General features: G+C 35.3%; 1 protein-coding gene across 1 annotated transcript; it reads left to right on the top strand.

Moving 5' to 3' along the window:
- Positions 1–723: 723 nt before the first annotated feature.
- On the top strand, positions 724–12,923 carry LOC142237910 (synaptic vesicle glycoprotein 2B-like). Its single transcript, XM_075309371.1, has 10 exons — positions 724–1,244; positions 1,493–1,862; positions 1,937–2,115; positions 6,857–7,038; positions 7,104–7,342; positions 7,759–7,924; positions 12,086–12,203; positions 12,277–12,436; positions 12,509–12,636; positions 12,720–12,923. Exons 1-10 carry the CDS (start codon positions 1,181–1,183, stop codon positions 12,767–12,769), a joined length of 1,656 nt encoding a protein of 551 aa, XP_075165486.1. The 5' UTR covers positions 724–1,180; the 3' UTR covers positions 12,770–12,923.
- Positions 12,924–23,849: the final 10,926 nt, after the last annotated feature.

Genomic DNA, 23,849 nt, shown 5'->3' with positions numbered 1-23,849 from the left:
TCAATTTTGTTATATAAATGAAATTTTGACATAATTTTATATAAAAATAAAATTTTGACAAAATTTTCTATAGAAATAAAATTCTGACACAACCTTCTATAGAAATAAAATTTTGAGAACATTTTCTATAGAATTAAAATTTTAACAAAATTTTGTATAGAAATAAAGTATTTACAAAAAAAAAATTGACAAAATTTTCTATAGAAATAAATTTTTACAAAATTTTCTATAGAAATAAATTTTTACAAAATTTTCTATAGAAATAAAATTTTGACAAAATTTTCTGTGGAAATAAAATTTGGACAAAATTGTCTATTGCAATAAAATTTTGAGAAAATTTTCTAAAGAAATACAAATTTTTCATAGAAATAAAATTTTGTCAATTTTGTTATAGAAATAAAATTTTGACATAATTTTATATAAAAATAAAATTTTGACAAAATTTTCTATAGAAATAAAATTTTAACAAAATCTTCTATAGAAATAAAATTTTGAGAACATTTTCTAAAGAAATAAAAATTATTTCTTTCTTCCGAAGAAATATTTTTTTTATAATAATCACAAAAATTTGATCAAAGTTGTCATATAGAATAATGGAGGGTACAACATATTCGGTCTCGCCCGAGTTTCGGCTTTATTTAGTTGTTTTTCATGTTGTTGAGTGTGGGTGTGAAAGCTTGCTGAGGATTAGCATCAGCATTCAGTTAACGTGTGACATTCAAACCGATACAAATCTAGTGAGAAAGATAAGAAAATTAGCGCCAAACACTTAAATATTCACAGTTCCATATGTGTACAGCATCGTGTGTCGGTTGCATGAGTTTCAATTGATAAACACCGAGAATATTTAATTTATATGCAAATAACATAATTAGTGTACTCTACTACTATTATTTCACTAAAATTGACTTCATTGATTATCTACATTAAGAAATTAATTGAGAATATGTCAAGAACATATCTGATGTATTAATCATTTGTGGTGAAGCTAAACAAAGTAAAAAGGACATGGTTTTGAAAATCGAAGCATTTGATTTGGAATAAATAGACGAATATTAATAATATCAATAGTCTACCACAATATCTTCATTAGTTTTCTATATTGGGAAATTAATTTAGAATATGTCTAGAACATATTTGACGTTTTAATTATTATAATACAAAAGGAACATTTTTGAAAATGCAGTCAAAAGCTATAAAAAATGATGAAATTGAAAACTCATCGTTTGAAAATAAAAATGGAAGTAAGCATATATTTATGTATATATTGGAAAATCCTCATATAAATTTCCTATGACGTTTTTACATTTGCACTACCTTTAAATTTATTATTTATTTATTACAAGATTTACAAACATAATAAATTATGAAAATAAGTATTAAAAAAATTAGGTGCTAAGAACAAAGGTTTTTGACCGAAAACTTTAAATTAATACCCTTTGTAGTGTTAACTGTCATTTGATTTGAAAAATGTCACTTGCCTTTATTTCAGATGTCATTGAACCGGCTGATTTTGAAAAAGCCCTCGAAGCAACTGGATTTGGTTCATTCAATCTTCTTCTGCTTTTGGCAGCAATACCCGCTAAATTGGCAATTGTCTTTTCCACAACAACAATGGCGTATATTTTACCAATAGCAGAATGTGATTTGAAATTGTCACTCTTTAATAAAGGCGTTCTAAATGCAGTCACATTTGGTGGTATGATTTCCTCAGCTATAGTATGGGGATATTTAGCCGATACCCAAGGAAGGAAGAAAATTCTAGCCTGGGGTCTATTAGCTGATGCTATATGTGTATTTTGCAGTTCCATAAGTCAAAATTTTGCCATGTTAGTAACATTTAAATTTCTAGGAGGATTAATGTAAGTAATTTCAAAAATATTTAATGCCAAGGAAAAAATAAAAAGTTATTTGTGTGTGTGTTTTCCCCCCATAGAGTAAATGGTCCCAGTGCTGTATTGATTACATATTTAACAGAATTACATGGCTCGAAACATAGACCTAGGGTTCTAATGGTTTTGGGTGTAATCACATCGTTTGGTACTTTACTTTTACCTGTAATGGCATGGTTGATTTTACCAAACGATTGGGAATTTCGGTGGAGAGATTTTAATGGTGAGTATACAGTGTACCTTTTTCATTTTTCAATTCTTAATTTTCGCCTTAAGCAAAAATATTTCTTGTCCCCAAAATACGAATGCGGCTAAACTCTGGTTTAGTCATACTTCTTAAATTTTTTCAAAAAATTCATAGTTTGTAGAACTAAAAAAGAAGATTACGATAAACAGTCTGGCAGAAGTAATCGGATAACAGTTTATTCGGTTCTAAAGTGTAAGTAAATAATCGTTTATAAAACCGGTTGTACATCATGTACACATAGAATCGAGCAGTACTCAATGATAAGATGTTAGGTTAGGTTAGTTTAGGTGGCAGCCCTATGTATCAGGCTCACTTAGACTATTCAGTCCATTGTGATACCACATTGGTGAACTTCTCTGAGTGCTGCCCGATTCCATGTTAAGCTCAATGACAAGGGACCTCCTTTTTATAGCCGAGTCCGAACGGCGTTCCACCTTGCAGTGAAACCACTTAGAGAAGCTTTGAAACCCTCAGAAATGTCACCAGCATTACTGAGGTGGGATAATCCACCGCTGAAAAACTTTTTGGTGTTCGGTCGAAGCAGGAATCGAACCCACGACCTTGTGTATGCAAGGCGGGCATGCTAACCATTGCACCACGGTGATAAGATGATAAGAGAGAAGTTCACCTAACCTACCTAACCATCATGTACACACATATCTGTAACATACTTCGCTGGAAAGATAATGAAGAAGTTTCAATTAATATATGAATAGGTCTTATTCGATATATCCGCGCCACATAACAGGTTGGCTGATGAGTTCCCGGTGTAACAAAGAAAAACACTTGTTTTTTTTTTTTTTGTCAAAATTCGTTTCTATTATTCATCATACACCAATATATTTAACTTACAAAAGTGCAAACATAAACCAAAACTACAATCTCCCCCTGACAAACAAGAAAAGAGACTGGAACTACTTCAAATTTTTAGTTAGAAATTCGACAATGATTTCTGAAATTACAAACATCGATGAAATCGAAGATGAAGTGCTCAAATTTTCTAATAACATCCAACAAGCTGCTTGGAAAAGTACTCCACCATCAAACTTCCAAACAAATACACGAACTTATCCCTCCTACATAATAAATCTAATAAAATCCAAACGGAAACTCCGCAAAAGCTGGCAAATATCACGTTCTCCAGCAGACAAGAGAATTTTCAACAATGCGTCGAAGAAATTAAACAGAATAATTAAAAAATATAATGAAGAATGTTTTTATAAAACTATATCCAATCTTACCTATGATAGTAAAACTAACTATTCTCTTTGGAAAACTACCAAACAACAAACTAACAGACCAATTGATCAGAAAGCTCCACTACGCAATAGTAACGGAATATGGTTAAAAAGTAACTCTGAGAAAGTCCAACATTTTGCCGAACATCTTAAAACAACTTTTTCTAATTCACAATCGAATGGCGCTGATTATACGACTCCAACGTATCCTCTTCAAAACAACAGTCTAATGTCCCTGGAAAGATTTACCTTTAAGGAAGTATGGGATGCTATAAATAAACTCGAAAACAAAAAATCACCAGGATTCGACCTAATTAGCGGAGAAATTCTGAAAAACTTGCCATACATAAGTGTAGCAAACATAACATCCATCATGAATGCCGCCTTGAAGTTAAACTACTTTCCGCTTTGTTGGAAAGTTGCCGTAATTATTATGATCCCAAAACCTGGAAAAAATCCCCACGATGTACAGTCATATAGACCAATTTCATTACTACCCGTGCTTGGAAAACTGTTTGAAAGACTTTTATGCAACCGATTGGAAACCATTATAACTTCGAAGAATATTATTCCATATCATCAATTTGGGTTCAGAAAACAACACTCAACGATAGATCAAGTTCATAGGGTAACAAGTTACATAGAAGAGGCTTTTGAACATAGAAAAGTCTGCTCTGCAGTATTCTTAGATATTTCCAAAGCTTTTGATAGAGTGAACCATGCTGGCCTTATTCAAAAAATTAGTACGCTACTACCACTTAAATTTTGTTATATTCTTCAATCGTACTTGGAAGATCGATACTTTAGAGTTCGTTACGAAAATTCATATAGTGAGTTACATCAAATTACATCTGGTGTTCCACAAGGAAGCATTCTGGGCCCCACGTTATACCTTTTGTATACCCACGACGTTCCGACGAGCGAAATCTGTTTCATAGGTACCTTTGCGGATGATACGGTCATCATGTCGACTGGTTTAAACACTGTAGAAACCAAACAAAACTTGCAATTAACATTGAATAGCTTATATAAGTGGACGACAGATTGGGATCTAAAATTAAACAGTAACAAATCAATTCACATAGATTTCGCTCTAAATCAAATAACATATAATCCTCTATTCATAAATGGAAACCAGATTCCTCATTCGCATTCAGCAAAATATCTCGGGATTACATTAGATTCCAAACTCAAGTGGCATGAACATATCGACAAAAAACTAGTAGAATTGAAGTCAAAATACCGAGAACTCCAATGGCTACTTGGACGCAATTCCATCCTATCTCTTGACAACAAACTTATGATTTATAACCAAGTACTAAAGCCTGTCTGGTTATATGGCATACAACTCTGGGGATGTGCAAAAGCTACCCATATTGAGAAAATACAACGCTTCCAAAACAAAGTTCTACGAAACGCGGTAAACGCGCCATGGTATATTAGGAATAGCGATCTGCATCGGGACCTGCAAGTAAAAACCGTAAAGGAAGAAATAGTAAACCTCGCAAAGAGGCATAATGAAAGACTGCAACAACATGTAAACATGGGAGCAGCAGAACTTTCTCAAATCGGCAACATGAGAAGAAGATTACAAAGATTTAAGCCGCATGACCTTATTACTCGCTTTCCAACCAGTTAAATTTTGCTTTTAATTTATGAATCGTTAATTAATTAACATTACAAAATTCCTTAACTAAACTACTGGTTAGTCACTGCTGTATAAAGAGACTAGTTGTAGTTAATATAAGCATAGTATGATTGTAGAAATTGCTTAAATAAACAAAAAAAAAAAAAAAAATTATTCAACATAGTTCCCTTCAAGAGCGATACAACGATTATAACGACCTTCCAATTTTTATACCCTCTACCATAGGATGGGGGTATATTAACTTTGTCATTCCGTTTGTAACACATCGAAATATTGCTCTAAGACCCCATAAAGTATATATATTCTGGGTCGTGGTGAAATTCTGAGTCGATCTGAGCATGTCCGTCTTCCGAACGAAACAAGCTATCGACTTGAAACTTGGCACAAGTAGTAGTTATTGATGTAGGTCGGATGGTATTGCAAATGGGCCATATCGGTCCACTTTTACGTATAGCCCCCATATAAACGGACCCCCAAATTTGGATTGCGGAGCCTCTAAAAGAAGCAAATTTCATCCGATCCGGCTGAAATTTGGTACATGGTGTTAGTATATGGTCTCTAACAACCATGCAGAAATTGGTCCATATCGGTCCATAATTACATATAGCCCCCATATAAACCGATCCCCCGATTTGGTTTGCTGAGCCTCTAAGAGAACAAAATTTCATCCGAACCGGTTGAAATTTGGTACATGGTGTTGGTACAGGGTCTCTAACAACCGTGCAAAAAGTGGTCCACATCGGTCCATAATTATATATAGCCTTCATATAAACCGATCCCCCGATTTGGCTTGCGGAGCCTCTAAGAGAAGCAAATTTCATCCGATCCGGCTGAAATTTGGTACATGGTGTTGGTATATGTTCTCTAATGACCATGCAAAAATTGGTCCACGTCGGCCCATAATTATATATAGCCCCCATATAAACCGATCCCCAAATTTGACCTCCGGAGCCTCTTAGAGGAGCTAAAGTCATCCAATCCGATTGAAATTTGGTACGTGGTGTTAGTATATTGTCTCTAACAACCATGCCAAAATTGGTCCATATCGGTCCATAATTATATATAGCCCCCATATAAGCCGATCCCCGGATTTGACTTCCGAAGCCTATTAGAGGAGCAAAATTCATCCGATCCGGTTGAAATTTGGTACGTGGTCTCTAACAACCATGCAAGAATTGGTCCATATCGGTTCATAATTATATATAGCCCCCATATAAACCGATCCCCAGATTTGATCTCCGGAGCCTCTTGGAGGAGCAAAATTCATCCGATCCGGTTGAAACCAAATTTGGACCAAAATTGGTCCATATCGGTCTATAGTTATATATAGCCGATCCCCAATCACACAAAAATTGGTTCATATCGGTTCATAATCATGGTTGCCACTCGAGCCAAAAATAACCTACCAAAATTTTATTTTTATAGAAAACATTGTCAAAATGTTATTTCTATAGAAAATTTTGTCAAAATTTTATTTCTATAGAAAATTTTGTCAAAATTTTATTTCTATAGAAAATTTTTTCCAAATTTTATGTCTATAGAAAATTTTTTCCAAATTTTATTTCTATAGAAAATCTTTTCCAAATTTTACTTCTATAGAACATGTTGTCAAAATTTTATTTCTATAGAAACTTTAAACTTAATTATATACGTATTTAATCGGTCTTTTTAGTTTAATATATACCACGTATGGACTATGATTTGACTGAACTTTCGCCCATATATCTATGGTGCAAAGTTTCTTAAAACGGAACACAAAATTTTATTTTTTACCAACCCTTAAGCTCATTCTTACTTCTTTTTTTGTATTTCATGCTAACACCTTTTCTAGTTCATACCTGGCAAATTTTTCTCCTGTTTTGTGGATTACCCAGTTTCCTGAGTAGCCTTATTCTAATAATTTTACCAGAAAGTCCAAAATTTCTTATGTCTCAGGGTCGAAATCAAGAGGCGCTGCAAGCATTTCAGGCAATCTATGCCTATAATACTAGAAAACCTAAATCCTCATATCCGGTAAGTTGAACTTTTAGATTTTTATATGGGTAAATTTAACTCAAATTTTAATAAGCGTTCCTCAGATCTATAATTTGGTAGAGGAAGTTCCAACACGTGAGATACCTGGTGACAAAACAATTTTTACCATAGACCATAAAATTGCCAATAACGACGATCAATATAAAGAAATGCCTGGAATTAAGCATCGAACCATATCGCAGAGCTTACAAGAGGGCTGGATACAAACAAAGCCCATGTTTCGAAAACCATTACTTACCAAATCATTGCATGTGTACTTATTGCAGTTCTCCATTTTATTGGGGTAAGCTACGGAAGTATGTATATCGATACTTTAAATGCTAGGAATATTCCAAGTTTTATGGCTATAAACACAGAAGAAAATTTCACGAACATTTTTCCAATTAAAATTTTAATTGAGTTTTAAAAAATATTCAATTAAAATTTTAATTGATTCATCAAATTTTTTAATTAAAACAAAAATCAATCACAAAAATTAATAGTATCAATTATTTTTTAATTGACCTTCAATTAATTTTTTAATTGATACTATCATTTCTGTGATTAAAGTCATTTTAATTAAAAAATCAATGAATTGCATGATTGAATCAGAAAAAATTGTTTTTCTGTGAACACTTTTCTTGGAAAGATTTTTCTTCGACTTAAGGTTTCAATTTTTTCTTATTATTATTAAATATTTAAAATGTCCTTGTTTTTCAGTTACAATACCATACGTTTGTGGTTACCTCAATTATTTGCTTCCATAGCAGAATTTGAGCACGAATACGCTGATACAGATGTGTCATCTAACCTATGCGCTATTTTAGACTACAGTGTTAATAAAACAGCTGCTGTAATAGCCAATCATAATGGAGAATGTACAGCGGTAAGTATACTGAAAAAAAAAAAAATATTGTCGAGAGCCTGAAAATAACATTCCCTGAATAAATCTTTTGTTCATCGTACCATTGCTCGTTATCGTGATATTAATAGTGTTGCTTCACGTGGACTAAAGCCACGGTGGTGCAGGCCAAAGACAATAAACTTAAGGAAGATAGGAAATTGGCTTGCGTCATACCAAATGTTGCATTTACCATGTTAGTTCCATATATGTTTGTAATTTTTATACCCTTCACCACTACTGTGGTACAGGGTATAATAAGTTTGTGCATTTGTATGTAACGCCAAGGAGGAAAAGTCTGAGACCCATCGTTTAGTATACCGATCGTCTTAGAATTAAATTCTGAGTCGATTTAGCGATGTCCGTCTGTCTGTCTGTCTGTTGATGTATTTTTGTGTGCAAAGTACAGCTCGCAGTTTTAGTCCAATTGTCCTAAAATTTGGTATAGGATCCTGTTTCGGCTCAAAGACGATTCTTATTGATTTTGGAAAAAATCGGTTCAGATTTAGATATAGCTGCCATATATATTTGTCACCGATCTGGTCATAATTGTCGTGTATATCAACCGATCTTCCTCAAATTCCGTACATCCGAATATTTTATGAGTCTCGAAAAACTTGCAAATATCAGCCAAATCGGTTCAGATTTAGATATAGCTCCCATATATAGCTTTCGCCCGATTTACATTCATATGACCACAGAGGCCAATTTTTAACTCCGATTTAGTTGAAATTTTGCACAGGGAGTAGAATTAGCATTGTAGCTATGCGTGCCAAATTTGGTTGACATCGGTTCAGATTTGGATATATCTCCCATATATAGCTTTCGCCCGATTTACACTCATTTGCCCACAGAGTCCAATTTTTTGCTCCGATTTAGTTTAAATTTTGCATAGGGAGTAGAATTAGCATTGTAGCTATGCGCGCCAAATTTGGTTGACATCGGTTCAGATTTAGATATAGCTCCCATATATATTTTTCGCCCGATATGGACTAATACGGTCCCAGAAGCCAGAGTTTTACCCTGACTTACTTCAAATTTTGCACAAGCGGTACTTTTAACGATACTATTGTATGTGCCAAATATGGTCAAAATCTATACAGATTTAGATATAGCTCCCATATATATCTTTCGTCCGACTTGAACTTATATGGCCTCAAAATCCAGGGTTTTGCCGTGATTTGCTTCAAATTTCGCACAAGGAGTACGTTTGGTAGTATCGGTAATTGTGCCAAATTTGGTTGAAATCGGTTCAGATTTAGTTATGGCTCCCATATATATCTTCCGCCCGATTTGCACTCATATGACCAGGGGACCAAAGTTATACTGCCATTTACGTGAAATTTCGCATAGATAGCAGAATTATTATTCTAACTATATATGTAAAATTTAGTCAAAATCAGTTGAGATTATATATAGCTCCCATATATACGTACACCAGAGTTGGGGAAATATGGTAGACTGTTACACATTTTAGACCCATTTTCAATGGAAGTGTCCTCCAATTAACTGGATAGCGTTAGCCGATTTAAATTTTAATTCTAGAGATTTTGTAGAAGTAAAAAAAATTGTCTCCTTTATGTTATATAGCTTCCAGCAAATGTGAAGTAGTTTTTGGCCTACATAGGGGTGAAGGGTATAATATAGTCGGCACCGCCCGACTATAGACTTTACTTACTTGTTTTTATTTGTTTTTCGTTTTTATTTTTTAAATGAAAAACTTAATTTTCTTGAAACAATGTTAAATTTTAGGCAAGAACAAAAAAAAAAAATTTCCCCTGTTTATTTTGTGCACTTAATTTCTTTTTATTTGTATTTTAATGCTATGTCAATACTTGTCGTATACGCGTTTGGTTCGAGTATGAAACTAACACCGTAAATGGTTTGATCTCTTCAAAAACATTAGCAGACGCTTAAGTTAAAGTTTTCCAGGTCCCCCAGTAATCTAAAGCTATATGCCCCTAAAATTTGCCCACGCTTGCACAAAATGCAGGACACTCGCACAAGCGGTGTTTTATTGATTCCTTTTCCTCCGCATCATGACAGTTCATACAATAGTCATTATATTTCGCGCCAATAGTTTTTGCAAAATCGTCTATCAGGTAGCGACCCGTTATATCAGGAGTGATATCTGGCGCCTCGAGAACACTAGCATATCTAGTGTGCGGTTTAAGTTTAAATGGGGCCATATTTGCTTGGTGTCGTTACAACCCTTGCAATCCTCCCATCGAACATTTGCCATCATGACAGCCTTCTGACGCAGTAAGAGCTTGCGTGTAGCCAGAGGCATAGCAACAGATTCTAGTTCCCCTGGAATATGTAAGGTAGTTCCTAGCCTTGCTAACTCATCAGCTTCGCAGTTCCCCGGTATGTTCCTATGGCCAGGCACCCATATTAGGTGAATATTGTGCTGCTCAGCCATCTCATTGAGAGATTTGCGGCAGTCGATGGCCGTTTTCGAGTTGAGGAACACAGATTCCAAGGATTTTATTGCAGGTTGACTGTCTGAGTATATATTAATGCCGCTATTGCTTGGAGCATTACTTCTCTCGGTTGAAATTTGGTATGTGGTGTTAGTATATAGTCTCTAATAACCATGCAAAAATTGGTCCGTATCGGTTCATAATTATATATAGCCCCCATATAAAACGGTCCCCAGATTTGACCTCCGGAGCCTTTTGGAGAAGGAAAATTCATCAAATTTGGTACGTGGAAATTTGAAATTCGGTACATTGTGCTAGTATATGGCCTCTAACAACCATGCCAAACTAGGTCCATATCGGTCTATAGTTATATACAGCCCACAGATAAATCGTTGCCCAATCACACAAAAATTGGACCATATCGGTTCATAATTGTATATAGCCCTCATATAAAGCCACCCCCATTTTTCAATTCTGGCTCTCTAATTACCGCGCAAAAGTCCTTATCGGTTCGTAATTATTTGTAGACTTACTTACTTTTACGTCCAATATATACCACGCATGGACTAATTTACAATTTAGAAGACGATGTTAAGAAGTTTTAAAATACCTTTGCCATCGGTAAGGTATCTTAAGTAATTCGATTGTAGATGACAGTCTTTCACAGAAGTGTCTACGCAATCCATTCGGCTTGGCTGAACTTACGGCCGTATATACTTGTTTTTTAATTAAAATGTCTTCAATCACAGAAATATCAATAATAAAAATTTATTGGTCCAATTAAAAAATTAATTGATACTATTAATTTTTGTGATTGATTTTTGTTTCAATAAAATTTTTTTTTGAATCAATTAAATTTTTAATTAAAATGTTCTTCTGTGTAGTCTGTTTTGGTCGATATTGACCAAAACAGAAAAAATATTTTGTCGTCAATCAAGAAATTAATTGATACAATAAATATGATAGTATCAATAACAATCGTCAATTACAAAAAATTTAATTGAATCTTTCAATTTTAGTAATTGTTTTTTGTTTCAATTAAAAAAAATGATGGCATTTTTAGAATTCAATTAAAATTTTAATTGGGAAAATTTTGGTGATACTATAACATCACTTTCACCTAATTTCAACCTGGCGATTGGTTTATATGGGACTATACCTTAAGGTGATCTGCTATGGCCTATTTGCAATATTGTCCGACCTTAATCAATAACAACTGCTTGTACCAAGTTTCATGACGATAGCTTGTTTTGTTCAGAAGTTAGCGTGATTGTAAAAGACGGATGGCATAGGACGGACATCTCTATTCCGACTATTTCGACTTAGAAGGAGGGACCTCCTTTTTATAGCCGAGTAAGAAAAGCATTCCACATTGCAATGAAACCACTCAGAAATGTTACCAGCATTAGTGAGAGGAGATAATTTACTGGTGAAAAGCTTTTTGGTGTTCGGTTGAGACTGGGATTGAACCCATGACCCTTTGTACGCAAGAAGAGCATGCTAACTATCACATCACGGTGGCTCCCGTGATTGGACTTAAAAAATGGGTATTTTTATATAAAAGAAAATTGTGTGCAACTGGTCGACTTGTTCTGAGATAAATAAATTCGTCCATACGGAAGGACCGCTAGGGCGAAATCAACGCTGTAAGTGGAGCAGGAGGGTATCTAAAATTCCGCTTGGCCGATATTTTTCTATAATATGAAATTTGTTTTTATTTCAGAATAAAAATATTTCCATGGACATGTACATGAACAACATCATCGTATCCATTGCAGGTATTGTGGGATATTGCTTTGCTGGTGCGATAGTTCGTGTGGTGGGTACTAAAAGATTATTGAGTAAGTGTGAATTCACCAAATTGCTCAATAACAAAAAAAATCACATTATCTCTTTGGCTCTTTCCCCCTTTAGTCAGTGGTCTTTTCATATCGGGATGCTTGGGTTTTAGTTTATATTGGTCCAGTAGTGGTCTAATCACATTGATAATATCATCATTATTTATAACGTTGTGCGGAATATCAACATCATCATTATTGGGAATGGTAGTTGGACTATTTCCAACAACTCTAAGGTTTGTATGGAAGGGAAGATTTTTATCCGAAAACTTTTGAAAGCAATTGTGTTTGCATTTTTATTTTTGTAGAACTATAACTGTGTCAATGGTAATGATGTTTGGTCGTCTTGGGGCATTATCGGGAAATTTAATGTTCCCAATTTTAATGGAATTGGGATGTATACCACCTTTTGCCATGGTCGGATCGGTATTAATATGTAAGTTAAAGCAATGGGGGAGAATTTATGAATTGGGATATTGAGTTAATATATTTTTTGTTTTTTTTTTTAATATTTTATAGTCGCTGGAGCTTTGTCCTTTATACTGCCCAAAAAGTCAACGTTTACTTAGATTTAACGGTTAAAAGAGAATCTTGCTTTACGATTTATTAACTTATTCTAGGAAATTTTTGTAAAATATATTTTTTTTCTTTATCATAATTTTTGTGCAGTTTACTTTGATATTTTTATTCAATAATGTATTGAGAAGGATCTTTTATCTTAAATTTAAAGTAAATTTATTTTATGTCCTACAACATTATGTGTATCATTGATCCGCATAAAATTTTTCCATCGGAAATGTCATTGAGCTTAATCAGACATAACTCAGTGATAAGAGAGAATTTCACCAATATGGTATCACAATGGACTGAATAGTCTAAGTGAGCGAGCCTGATACATCGGATTGCCACCTAACCTAACCATCGGAAATGTTGTGCGACGGAGCCGAATTTTAAAAACCCACCGCTATGAAACAAATCATTTGAAGCAAGTATATACGGCTGTAAGTTCGGCCACGTCGAATCTTATGTACCCTCCACCATGGATTGCGTAGAAACTAAAAATTTCGATTCATAAAAGGCAGATTAAATATCTATATAATTTAGTTATTGACCGGTGTATATAGGAGAGTCTATGAAAAATTAATAATAATTAGAGAGCCATATGGGGGCTGTATATTATTTTGAACCGATATTGGCCAATTTTTGCGTGATTAGTATCAAATTTTAGCAAGATCAGATGACATTTGCTTATCCAGTAGGCTCAATAAGTACAATATGTGGTCCGTTTAATTATGGACCGATATCGATCAATTTTTGCATGGTGATTAAAGTCCATATACTAACACAACGTACACACTTTTAAACGCATCGGATGGAATTTACTCTTTCAAGAGGCTCCAGATGTCAAATCTGATGTTTGGTTTATATGGGGGCTATATATAATTATCGACCGATATATAGTATATGGTGTCTAACAACCATTCAATTGATTGTTAGAGGTCATATACTAACACAACGTATAAAATTTAGGCTTTATCGGATTAAATTTGCTCCTCCAAGAAGCTCCGAATGCCAAATCTGGGGATCCGTTTTAATGGGGCCTATATATATATTTATGGACTGATATGGACCCACTTTTGCATGTTTATTAGAGACCATATACTAACACCACGTACGAAATTTCAACCGGATCGGATGGAATTTACTTCTCTAATAGGCTCCGCAAGCCCAATCTGGGGATCCGTTTTTATGGGGCCCTAACAGGTTGGCTGATAAGCCCCCGGTCTGACACATAGATGGCGTCGCTAGTATTAAATGCATATTATTTTTATATAGTACCATCCTTCGAATGATTCGTACCAAAATTTGACGTCTGTAAGTCAATTAGTTTATGAGATAGAGCGTCTTTTGTGAAGCAACTTTTGTTATTGTGAAAAAATGGAAAAACAGGAATTTCGTGTTTTGATAAAATCTGTTTTCTGAAAGGAAAAAATACGGTGGAATGAAAAACTTGGCTTGATAATGAGTTTCCGGACTCTGCCCCAGGGAAATCAACAATAATTAATTGGTATGCAAAATTCAAGTGTGGTGAAATGAGCACGGAGGACGGTGAACGCAGTGGACGCCTGAAAGAGGTGGTTACCGACGAAAACATCAAAAAATCCACAAAATGATTTTGAATGACCGTAAAATGAAGTTGATCGAGATAGCAGAGGCCTTAAAGATATCAAAGGAACGTGTTGGTCATATCATTCATCAATATTTGGATATGCGGAAGCTCTGTACAAAATGGGTGCCGCGCGAGCTCACATTTGACCAAAAACAACAACGTGTTTTTGGTCAAGCTGTGTTTGCAGCTGTTAACTCGTAATACACCCGAGTTTATCCGTCGTGGCTCTATCACTACACTCCTGAGTCAAATCGACTCGGCTGAGTGGACAGAGACCGGTGAACCGTCTCCGAAGCGTGGAAAGACTCAAAAGTCCGCTGGCAAAGTAATGGCCTCTGTTTTTTGGGATGCGCATGGAATAGTTTTTATCGATTATCTTTAGAAGGGAAAAACCATCAACAGTGACTATTATATGGCGTTATTGGAGCGTTTGAAGGTCGAAATCGCGGCAAAACGGCCCCATATGAAGAAGAAAAAAGTGTTGTTCCACCAAGACAACGCACCGTGCCACAAGTCAATGCGAACGACGGCAAAAATTCATGAATTGGGCTTCGAATTGCTTCCCCGCCCACCGTATTCTCCAGATCTGGCCCCCAGCGACTTTTTCTTGTTCTCAGACCTCAAAAGGATGCTCGCAGAGAAGGTGATTTGGCTGCAAAGAGGAGGTAATCGCCGAAAATGAGGCCTATTTTGAGGCAAAACCGAAGGAGTACTACCAAAATGGTATCAAAAACTTGGAAGGTCGTTATAATCGTTGTATCGCTCTTGAAGGGAAGGGAATAATAAAAACGAATTTTGACAAAAAAAATGTGTTTTTCTTTGTTAGACCGGGGGCTTATCAGCCAACCTGTTATATATATTTATGGACCGATATGGACCTACTTTTGAATGTTTATTAGATACCATATAGTAACACCGCGTACCAAATTTCTCCCGGATCGGATGGAAATTGATGCTCTTACAGGCACTGAAATCTAAATTTGTGGGCCCGTTTGTATGAGGGCTATATATAATTATGGACCGATATGGACCAATTTTTGCATATTTTTTAGAGACCATATACTAAAAGTACGTACCAAATTTCAACTGGATCGGATGAATTGTGCTACTCCAAGAAGCTCTGGAGTTTAAATCTGGGGATCGGTTTATATGGGGGCTATATGTAATTATGGACCGATATGGAGCAATGTTTGCATGAATGTTAGAGGCCATATACATATACGACGTACCAAATTTCAGCCAGATCAAATGAAATTTGCTTCTCTATAAGGATCTACAAGCCTGGGGCGGTTTATATGGGGCAATACGTAAAAGTGGTCCGATATGGCCGATTTGCAATACCATCTGACCTACATCAATAACAACTACTTGTGCCAAGTTTCAAGTCGATAGCTTGTTTCATTCGGAAGTTAGTGTGATTTCAACAGACGGAGGGTCGGACGCATATATATATATATATATATATATATATATATATATATATATATATATATATATATATATATATATATATATATATATATATATATATATATATATATATATATATATATATATATATATATATATATATATATATATATATATATATATATATATATATATATATATATATACACTTTATGTGGTCTTAGAGCAATATTTCGATGTGTTACAAACTAGAGGTGTGTACGTGACACGAAATTGTCGTGACTCCCGAAAATTCTCATGACTCACGTAAGTGTGCGTGAGCGGGATTAACAAACCAAATGCCGTGCGTGAGCATGAGCCACGAAAATAATATCTTCGTCAGTGTTCGTGAGTAACGAATTTCGGTAAAATAAGCTCACGAAATTAATTCCGTTCACGAACACAAAAGGCTTACCAGTTGGATTCATTTACAATTTTAGTGACACGTACAATGTTAAAAGTGTAATAACGCTCTCGATTTTAATCATGTTCATGTTTTCAGACACGTTCCTCAGGTAAATTACTCATAAAATTATTCGTGAGTGATGGTATTTTGCGTGAGTCACGACATTTTCGTACGTGAGTGTGCGTCAGTACAAATTTTGTTTTCTTGAGTGTGTGTGATCGTGAGTACTAAAAGACAATATAGTGCGAGAGTGTGCTTGAGCACGATTTTTCCGTCGAGAGTGTGCGTGAGTAAAATATTACTCACATGCACACCTCTATTACAAAGGGAATGAAAAAGTTAATATACCATATGGTTGAGGGTATAAAAATTTTCATTTAAAGTGATAATGCTATATATCCTGGTGGTGGTTATATTCCGGGACGATCTATTATCCATCTCTGTCCGTCCATGTGGTCGTCTGTTGTATTCACGCTAATTAATATATCTGCTTGAAACTTGATTTAAGTTGCCTACTTGGGCGTCTTTTGGCTTAAGGGTTTTTTATTACCTTTTTTAGTTCATTTTACGTTCGTCCTGTTTACTCCTTTCAATTCTTTTCTGTCCTTTAAATTGATTAGTATTTTTAGGTTGTTGTCAGCATTTTAAATATATACACTATGTACATGTACAGCAGTAAGTTCGGCCGGGCCGAATCTTAAATAGCCACCACCATGAATCAAATATTATAGTTTCCTTTGAAATTTTCGGGAGGTTTGATGACAGACATTCTCCCAAATAGATCAGTTCAACTAGTACACTTTCCGAAGATAAGATTTTACCTATGAAGACTATATCAGACTCTGGATTTATAAGAACCTTTTATTTCCATTTATTTAAGCACTTCAAAGCCTTTAAAAGGCCAAATTAACGAATTACAATGTACTACTCTAATTTTTGTTTGTGTTTTAGAGGAATCATTAACATCTCTTGTAGGTGTGCAAGAAAATGATGAAATAACGCCTTGATTTGAAATTTTAAATATCTAGATGTTCATCCCCATTATTTAAATGATTACGAGAAGTAAAATCTGGAAATTTTACATTCAGTTTCAAACAATTTTCATGATCAGTGCGCCTTCTATACCCTCAAGAAGTTAAATCGGTCTATATCGATGCCTTACCAAATTGACTGGCAAAAAAGCGATACAGATTTTTGAGGGTTTAAAATACCAGTGTATTTACATTTTTGTGCAAATCGGATAAAAACTACGGTTTCTAGAAGCCCAAGGAGTTAAAACTGGGGATCGGTCTATGTGGAGGCTATACTAAAACATGGGTCGACACACACCATATTCGGCTGACCTATTTGTGGTCAGTCGGATTCCAAAAGTCCTAGAAATAAATTCGGGAGTGAGGTTTATATGGGGCTATATCAAAACATGGACCAATACTCACCACCTCTTAATGTTCCTCAAATACCTCTAGAATTCCAGTTTCAGACGAATTGGATGAAAACTACGAATTCTAGAAGCCCAGGAAGTAAAATCGGGAGATCAGTCTATATAGGGACTATACCAAAACATGGACCGATAAGCACCATTTGCGACACACCTATTTGTGATCTTAAAATATCTCCAGATTTTCAATTTCAAACAAATCGACTAGAAAATATAGTCTATAGTCGCACAAGAAGTAAAATCGGGAGATCGGGATATGGGGAATACCAAAAAATGGACCAATACACCTCAATTTCGGCACACCTATTTGTGGTCCCAAAATACCTCTAGATTTCCAATTTCAGGCAAATCGGGTAATAAATACAGTTTATAGAAGCTCAAGAATAAAAATCGGGAGTTCGGTCTATATGGCGGCTATACCAAAACATGAAGCGATACACCCTTTTTTCGACATACCTCTTTATGGTCCTAAAATACCAGATTTTCAATCCAGATTTTCAATTTCAGGCAAACCGGATAAAAAATACAGTTTCTAGACGCCCAAAAAGTAAAATCGGGAGATCGGTTTATATGGGTGCTATACCAAAACATGGACCGATGGGCACCATTTTCGGCACACCTTTTTATGGTCCTCAAGTACCTCTAGATTTGCAATTTCAGGCAAATTGGATAAAATCTACGGTTTTTATAAGCCCAAGACCCCAAATCGGGAAGTCGGTTTATATGGGGACTATATCAAAACTTGGACCGATATAGCTCATCTTCGAACTTGACCTGCCTGCAAACAAAAAACGAATCTGTGCCAAATGTCTGGATGATAGTGCTATTATTGAAGGCTGTAGCGTGATTACAACAGACAGACGGACGGACGGACATGCTTATATCGTCTTAGAATTTCTCCCTGATCAAGAATATATATACTTTATATAGTCGGAAATCGATATTTCGATGTGTTAGACACGGAATGACAAACTTATTATACCCCCCATCACCATTCTATGGTGGTGGGTATAAAAATGAAGGTAAAACACTTTTTTCTTCAAAGAAAACACTATTCGTTTCCATTCATGTCGCCTGAAATTTAGTCCATAGTGCCAGTTTTATCCCCTCACCCCCTTCCAACCACAAAAGTATATTTAATATTAGCCCATATTTACCGTAAAGCTATTGTCGTCCTTATAGGAATTTTGTACGCAATCCCTGGTGATGGCTAGAAAAAATTTCCCCCAGGTGCAATTTCGACTGTATATACTTGTTTGCTATTCAAATTATGTCAATTGGCCTGAAGAATTCACTATAGTGAATGGCATCCTACACTCAAAAAAAAAAAAAAAAAATTACTTGGATCCAAAAATTTTGACCTTCCCTTAAGGATTTTGGTATTGATTGCGAGCCAAAGATGCGGCTTCTTTAAAATAAAGAAATTTTTCGCCACCTATCTGGCTTTAAATCTAGGACCAATAAAATTTATATTAGGATACAGATCGCATTTATCAAATTGTCATTCTCTTTTCGCGGTTTATTAATAAAGGTACTCACGTACAAACAAATGTCAATTTAAAAATCCCAATTATAACGAATTCTTCAAAGTAAAATATGTTTTCTTAATTCCAAAAAAAAAAAATTGAAGCAAAGACTATAAACTTTATTTTAATTAAAATTTCATTCTTTCAAAGTAATTTGTCCTTAATATTTTGTAAATTTCGCATTCGAAAATTAAGGTTGCGTAATCTTTAATATGACGTAAATATTTTTTCAGTGTACCAATTGGTACCGATTGCCTTTCAAAACCCTGCTACTTTATGTGGCAAATTTTATACCACTTTCCGAGGAAATTATTTTTGTCAATTGCCTATAGTATCATACTGTCAATCATTTGATTTGGACTGGACTATAGATTAATTAACAACACTTCCAATGGATTTTTTTTCTGTTATCATTATGGGAGATTTTTAATTATGTCCTTGTCTTATGGATAAGTCTACCAGAGATTCATTATTCATGTTGTGTTACACTTGGAATTGATTTCCATCATTGTGGGAAAAATAAATTAATTTATTTACACATGATTGTCATATCGTATGATAGCATGATGGCATTCATTTTGACATTGTTTTTCTTGGAAATCATTAAACAAGGTTATACTTGGATGGAGTCTTTTGGCAATGTGTGTTTATTTTCACTTTTAGTCGGTATTGCGTTGATGTCTCCTGTGCAGATGAATTAAATTATACAGATGATAATATTTAAATTTTGGAAAAAAAAACAAGGGTACGTATAACGACAAGTTGGATCGAATTTCAGCTTTTAATATAAATTTGAATTCTTAATCCCTCCTGCAGTGTTATGAATAATTTTCTAAAGATCGAAATTAATGAGTAGAAAATATACAATACTGCAATAGGTAAACACTTTATTCCAGGACATAGGTCTATGCTAATAAATGAGGTATTGGATATAGAAACAAGTATATACAGTAGTAAGTTCGGCCGGGCCGAATCTTAAATACCCTCCACCATGAATTAAATATAATAGTTTCCTTTGAAAATTTCAGGGGGGTGTGATGACAGATATTTTCCCAAGCAGATCAGTGCGCCTTCTATACCCTCAATAAGTGAAATCGGTTTATATAGAGGCCTTACCAAATAGACCGATAAAACTAAATCATATACACTTTGTTATGGGTCTAAAATGCCAATATATTTTCAATTTCAATTTCAGTTCAATTTATTGAGACAATTTGTGGCAATTCGAGTAAAAACTACAATCTCTAGAAGTTAAATTACCCTAGGAGTTAAATTACCATTACACCGAACTCCCGGTTCAGTGTGATGGGGGCTATACCAAAACATGGAAGGATACACACAGTATTCAGCACATTTATTTGTAGTTCTAGAATCTAGACCCCAAATAGGAGGGCCGGTTTATAAGGGGGCTATATCAAAAACTGTACCGTTACTTAATATATTCGGCACACCTCTTTATGGTCCTGAAATACCTCTAGATTTCCAATTGCAAGCACATTGGATAAAAACTACGGATTCTGGAAGCCCAAGAAGTAAAATCTGGAGATCGGTCTATATGGTGGCTATATCAAAACATGGTCCGATAATCACCATTTTCGGCACTCGTTTTTAGGGTCCTAGAGTAGCTCTAGATTTCAAATTTCAGGTAAATTGGATTAAACCTACGGATTCTAGAAGCCCAAGAAGTAAAATCGGGAGATCGGTCTATATGGGGGCTATATGAAAACATGGACCGATACACCCCATTTTCGGCACACCTCTTTGTGATCCTAAAATACCTCTAGATTTCCAATGTCAGGCAAATCGGATAGAAAATACACTTTCTAGAAGCCCAAGAAGCAAAATCGGGTAATCGGTCCATATGGGGGCTATACCAAAACATGGACCGATAGGCACCATTTTCGGTACACTTTTTGATGGTCCAAAAATACCTCTAGATTTCCAATTTCAGGCAAAGTGGATAAAAACTACAGTTTTTATAAGCCCAAGACCCCAAATCGGCAGGTGGGTTTATATGGGGATTATATCAAAACTTGGACCGATATAGCCCATCTTCGAACTTGGCCTGCGTGCAGACAAAAGACGATTCTGTGCCAAATTTCAGGACGATAGCACAATTATTGAAGGCTGTAGCGTGATTACAACAGACGGACATGCTTAACATATATCGTCTTAGAATTTCTCCCCAATCAAGAATATATACTTTATATAGTGGGAAATCGATATTTCGATGTGTTACAATCGGAATGACAAACTTATTATACCCCCGTCACCATTCTATGGTGGTGGGTATAAAAAAAGTTTACTTGGAACCAAAGATTTTGACCTTCCTTTCAGGATTTTGGTATTGATTCCGAGCCAAAGATGCGCGTTCTTTAAAATAAGGAAATTTTTTGTCGACCTATTTGGTTTTAAATCTAGGATCTATAAAATTAAAATTAGGATACAGATCTCATTTATTGAATGCTAAAAATCCAAATTATGACGGATACTTTGAAGTAAACTTTAAACCAAAGATGCTAAATCCTCAAAATAAGACTTAGCCTAAATTTGAAGCGTTTTTATCCTTAAACTAAATATTTCAATATTTCAGTTAATTTAAGGACGATTTTATTAAATCAAAAATGTGTTTCTTTACTTTAATGGCAATTTGCCTTTGTTTAAAGAATGCAACTTTAACGAAGGGACGCAAATTTTCAAAATGTGTGTCTTCAATTTAATGAAAAAACAAGTATATACGGCCGTAAGTTCGGCCAGGCCGAATCTTATGTACCCTCCACCATGGATTGCGTAGAAACTTCTACGAAAGACTGTCATCCACAATCGAATTACTTGGGTTGTGGTATATTAAAACTTCTTAACATCGTTTTCTAAATTGTGAGTTAGTCCATACGTTGTATATATTAGACATAAAAGTTATGTATGATTTATCTAAGGGGTATATATAAGCATGGTTGTTAACAACCATATAGTAGCACAATGTACCAAATTTCAACTCACTCGGATGAAATTTGCTCCTACAAGAGGCTCCAAAACCAAATCTCGGGATCGGTTTATATGGGGCTATATATGACTATGGACTGATATGGACCACTTTTGGCATGGTTGTTAAATATCATATACGATCACCACGTACCAAATTTCAAGCAGATCGGATGAATTTTGCTTCTGCAAAAGGCACCGGAGGTCAAATCAGGCGATCGGTTTATATGGGAGCTATATATAATTATGGGCTGATAGGAACCAATTCCTGCATGGTTTTTGGATACCATATACTAACATCACGTACCAAATTTCAACTGAATGGGAAGAATTTTGCTCTTCCAAGGGGCTCTGGAGGTCAAATCTGGGGATCGGTTTATATGGGGCCTATATATAATTATGGACCGATACCGACCAATTTCTGCATGGGAGTTTGAGGCCATATATCAACACTACGTACCAAATTTCAACTGAATCAGATTAATTTTGGTCTTCCAAGAGTCCGGAGCCTCTCAAATCCGGTGATCGGTTTATATGGGGCCATATATAATTATGGACCGATGTGGACCAATTTTTGCATGGTTGTTAGAGACCATATACTAACACCATGTACCAAATTTCAGCTGGATCGGATGAAATTTGCTTCTCTTAGTGGCCTTGCAAGCCAAATCGGGGGATCGGTTTATATGGGGGCTATATATAATTATGGACCGATGTGGACCAATTTTTGCATGGTTATTAGAGACCATATACTAACACCATGTAACACATTTCAGCCGGATCGGATGAAACTTGCTTCACTTAGAGGCCTCGCAAGCCAAATCGGGGGATTGGTTTATATGGGGGCTATATATAATTATTGACCGATGTGGACCAATTTTTGCATGGTTGTTAGAGACCATATAGTAACACCATGTACCAAATTTCAGCCGGATAGGATGAAATTTGCTTCTCTTAGTGGCCTCGCAAGCCAAATCGGGGGATCGGTTTATATGGGGGCTATATATAATTATGGACCGATGTGGACCAATTTTTGCATGGATGTTAGAGACCATATACTAACATCATGTACCAAATTTCAGCCGGATCGGATGAAATTTGCTTCACTTAGAGGCCTCGCAAGCCAAATCGGGGGATCGGTTTATATGGGGGCTATATATAATTATTGACCGATGTGGACCAATTTTTGCATGGTTGTTAGAGACCATGTAGTAACACCATGTACAAAATTTCAGCTGGATCGGATGAAATTTGCTTCTCTTAGTGGCCTCGCAAGCCAAATCGGGGGTTCGGTTTATATAATTATGGACCGATGTGGAGCAATTTTTGCATGGTTGTTAGAGACCATATACTAACATCAAGTACCAAATTTCAGCCGGATCGGATGAAATTTGCTTCTCTTAGTGGCCTCGCAAGCCAAATCGGGGGATCGGTTTATATGGGGGCTATATATAATTATGGACCGATGTGGACCAATTTTTGCATGGATGTTAGAGACCATATACTAACACCATGTACCAAATTTCAGCTGGATCGGATGAAATTTGCTTCTCTTAGTGGCCTCGCAAGCCAAATCGGGGGTTCGGTTTATATGGGGGCTATATAATTATGGACCGATGTGGACCAATTTTTGCATGGTTGTTAGAGACCATATACTAACACAATGTACCAAATTTCA

This window comes from Haematobia irritans, chromosome 1 (genome assembly GCF_050003625.1).
Source record: "Haematobia irritans isolate KBUSLIRL chromosome 1, ASM5000362v1, whole genome shotgun sequence".
Classification (NCBI taxonomy): domain Eukaryota; kingdom Metazoa; phylum Arthropoda; class Insecta; order Diptera; family Muscidae; genus Haematobia; species Haematobia irritans.
The sequence above is the reverse complement of the archived record's forward strand: the minus strand, read 5'-3'. Positions and strand labels throughout refer to the sequence as shown.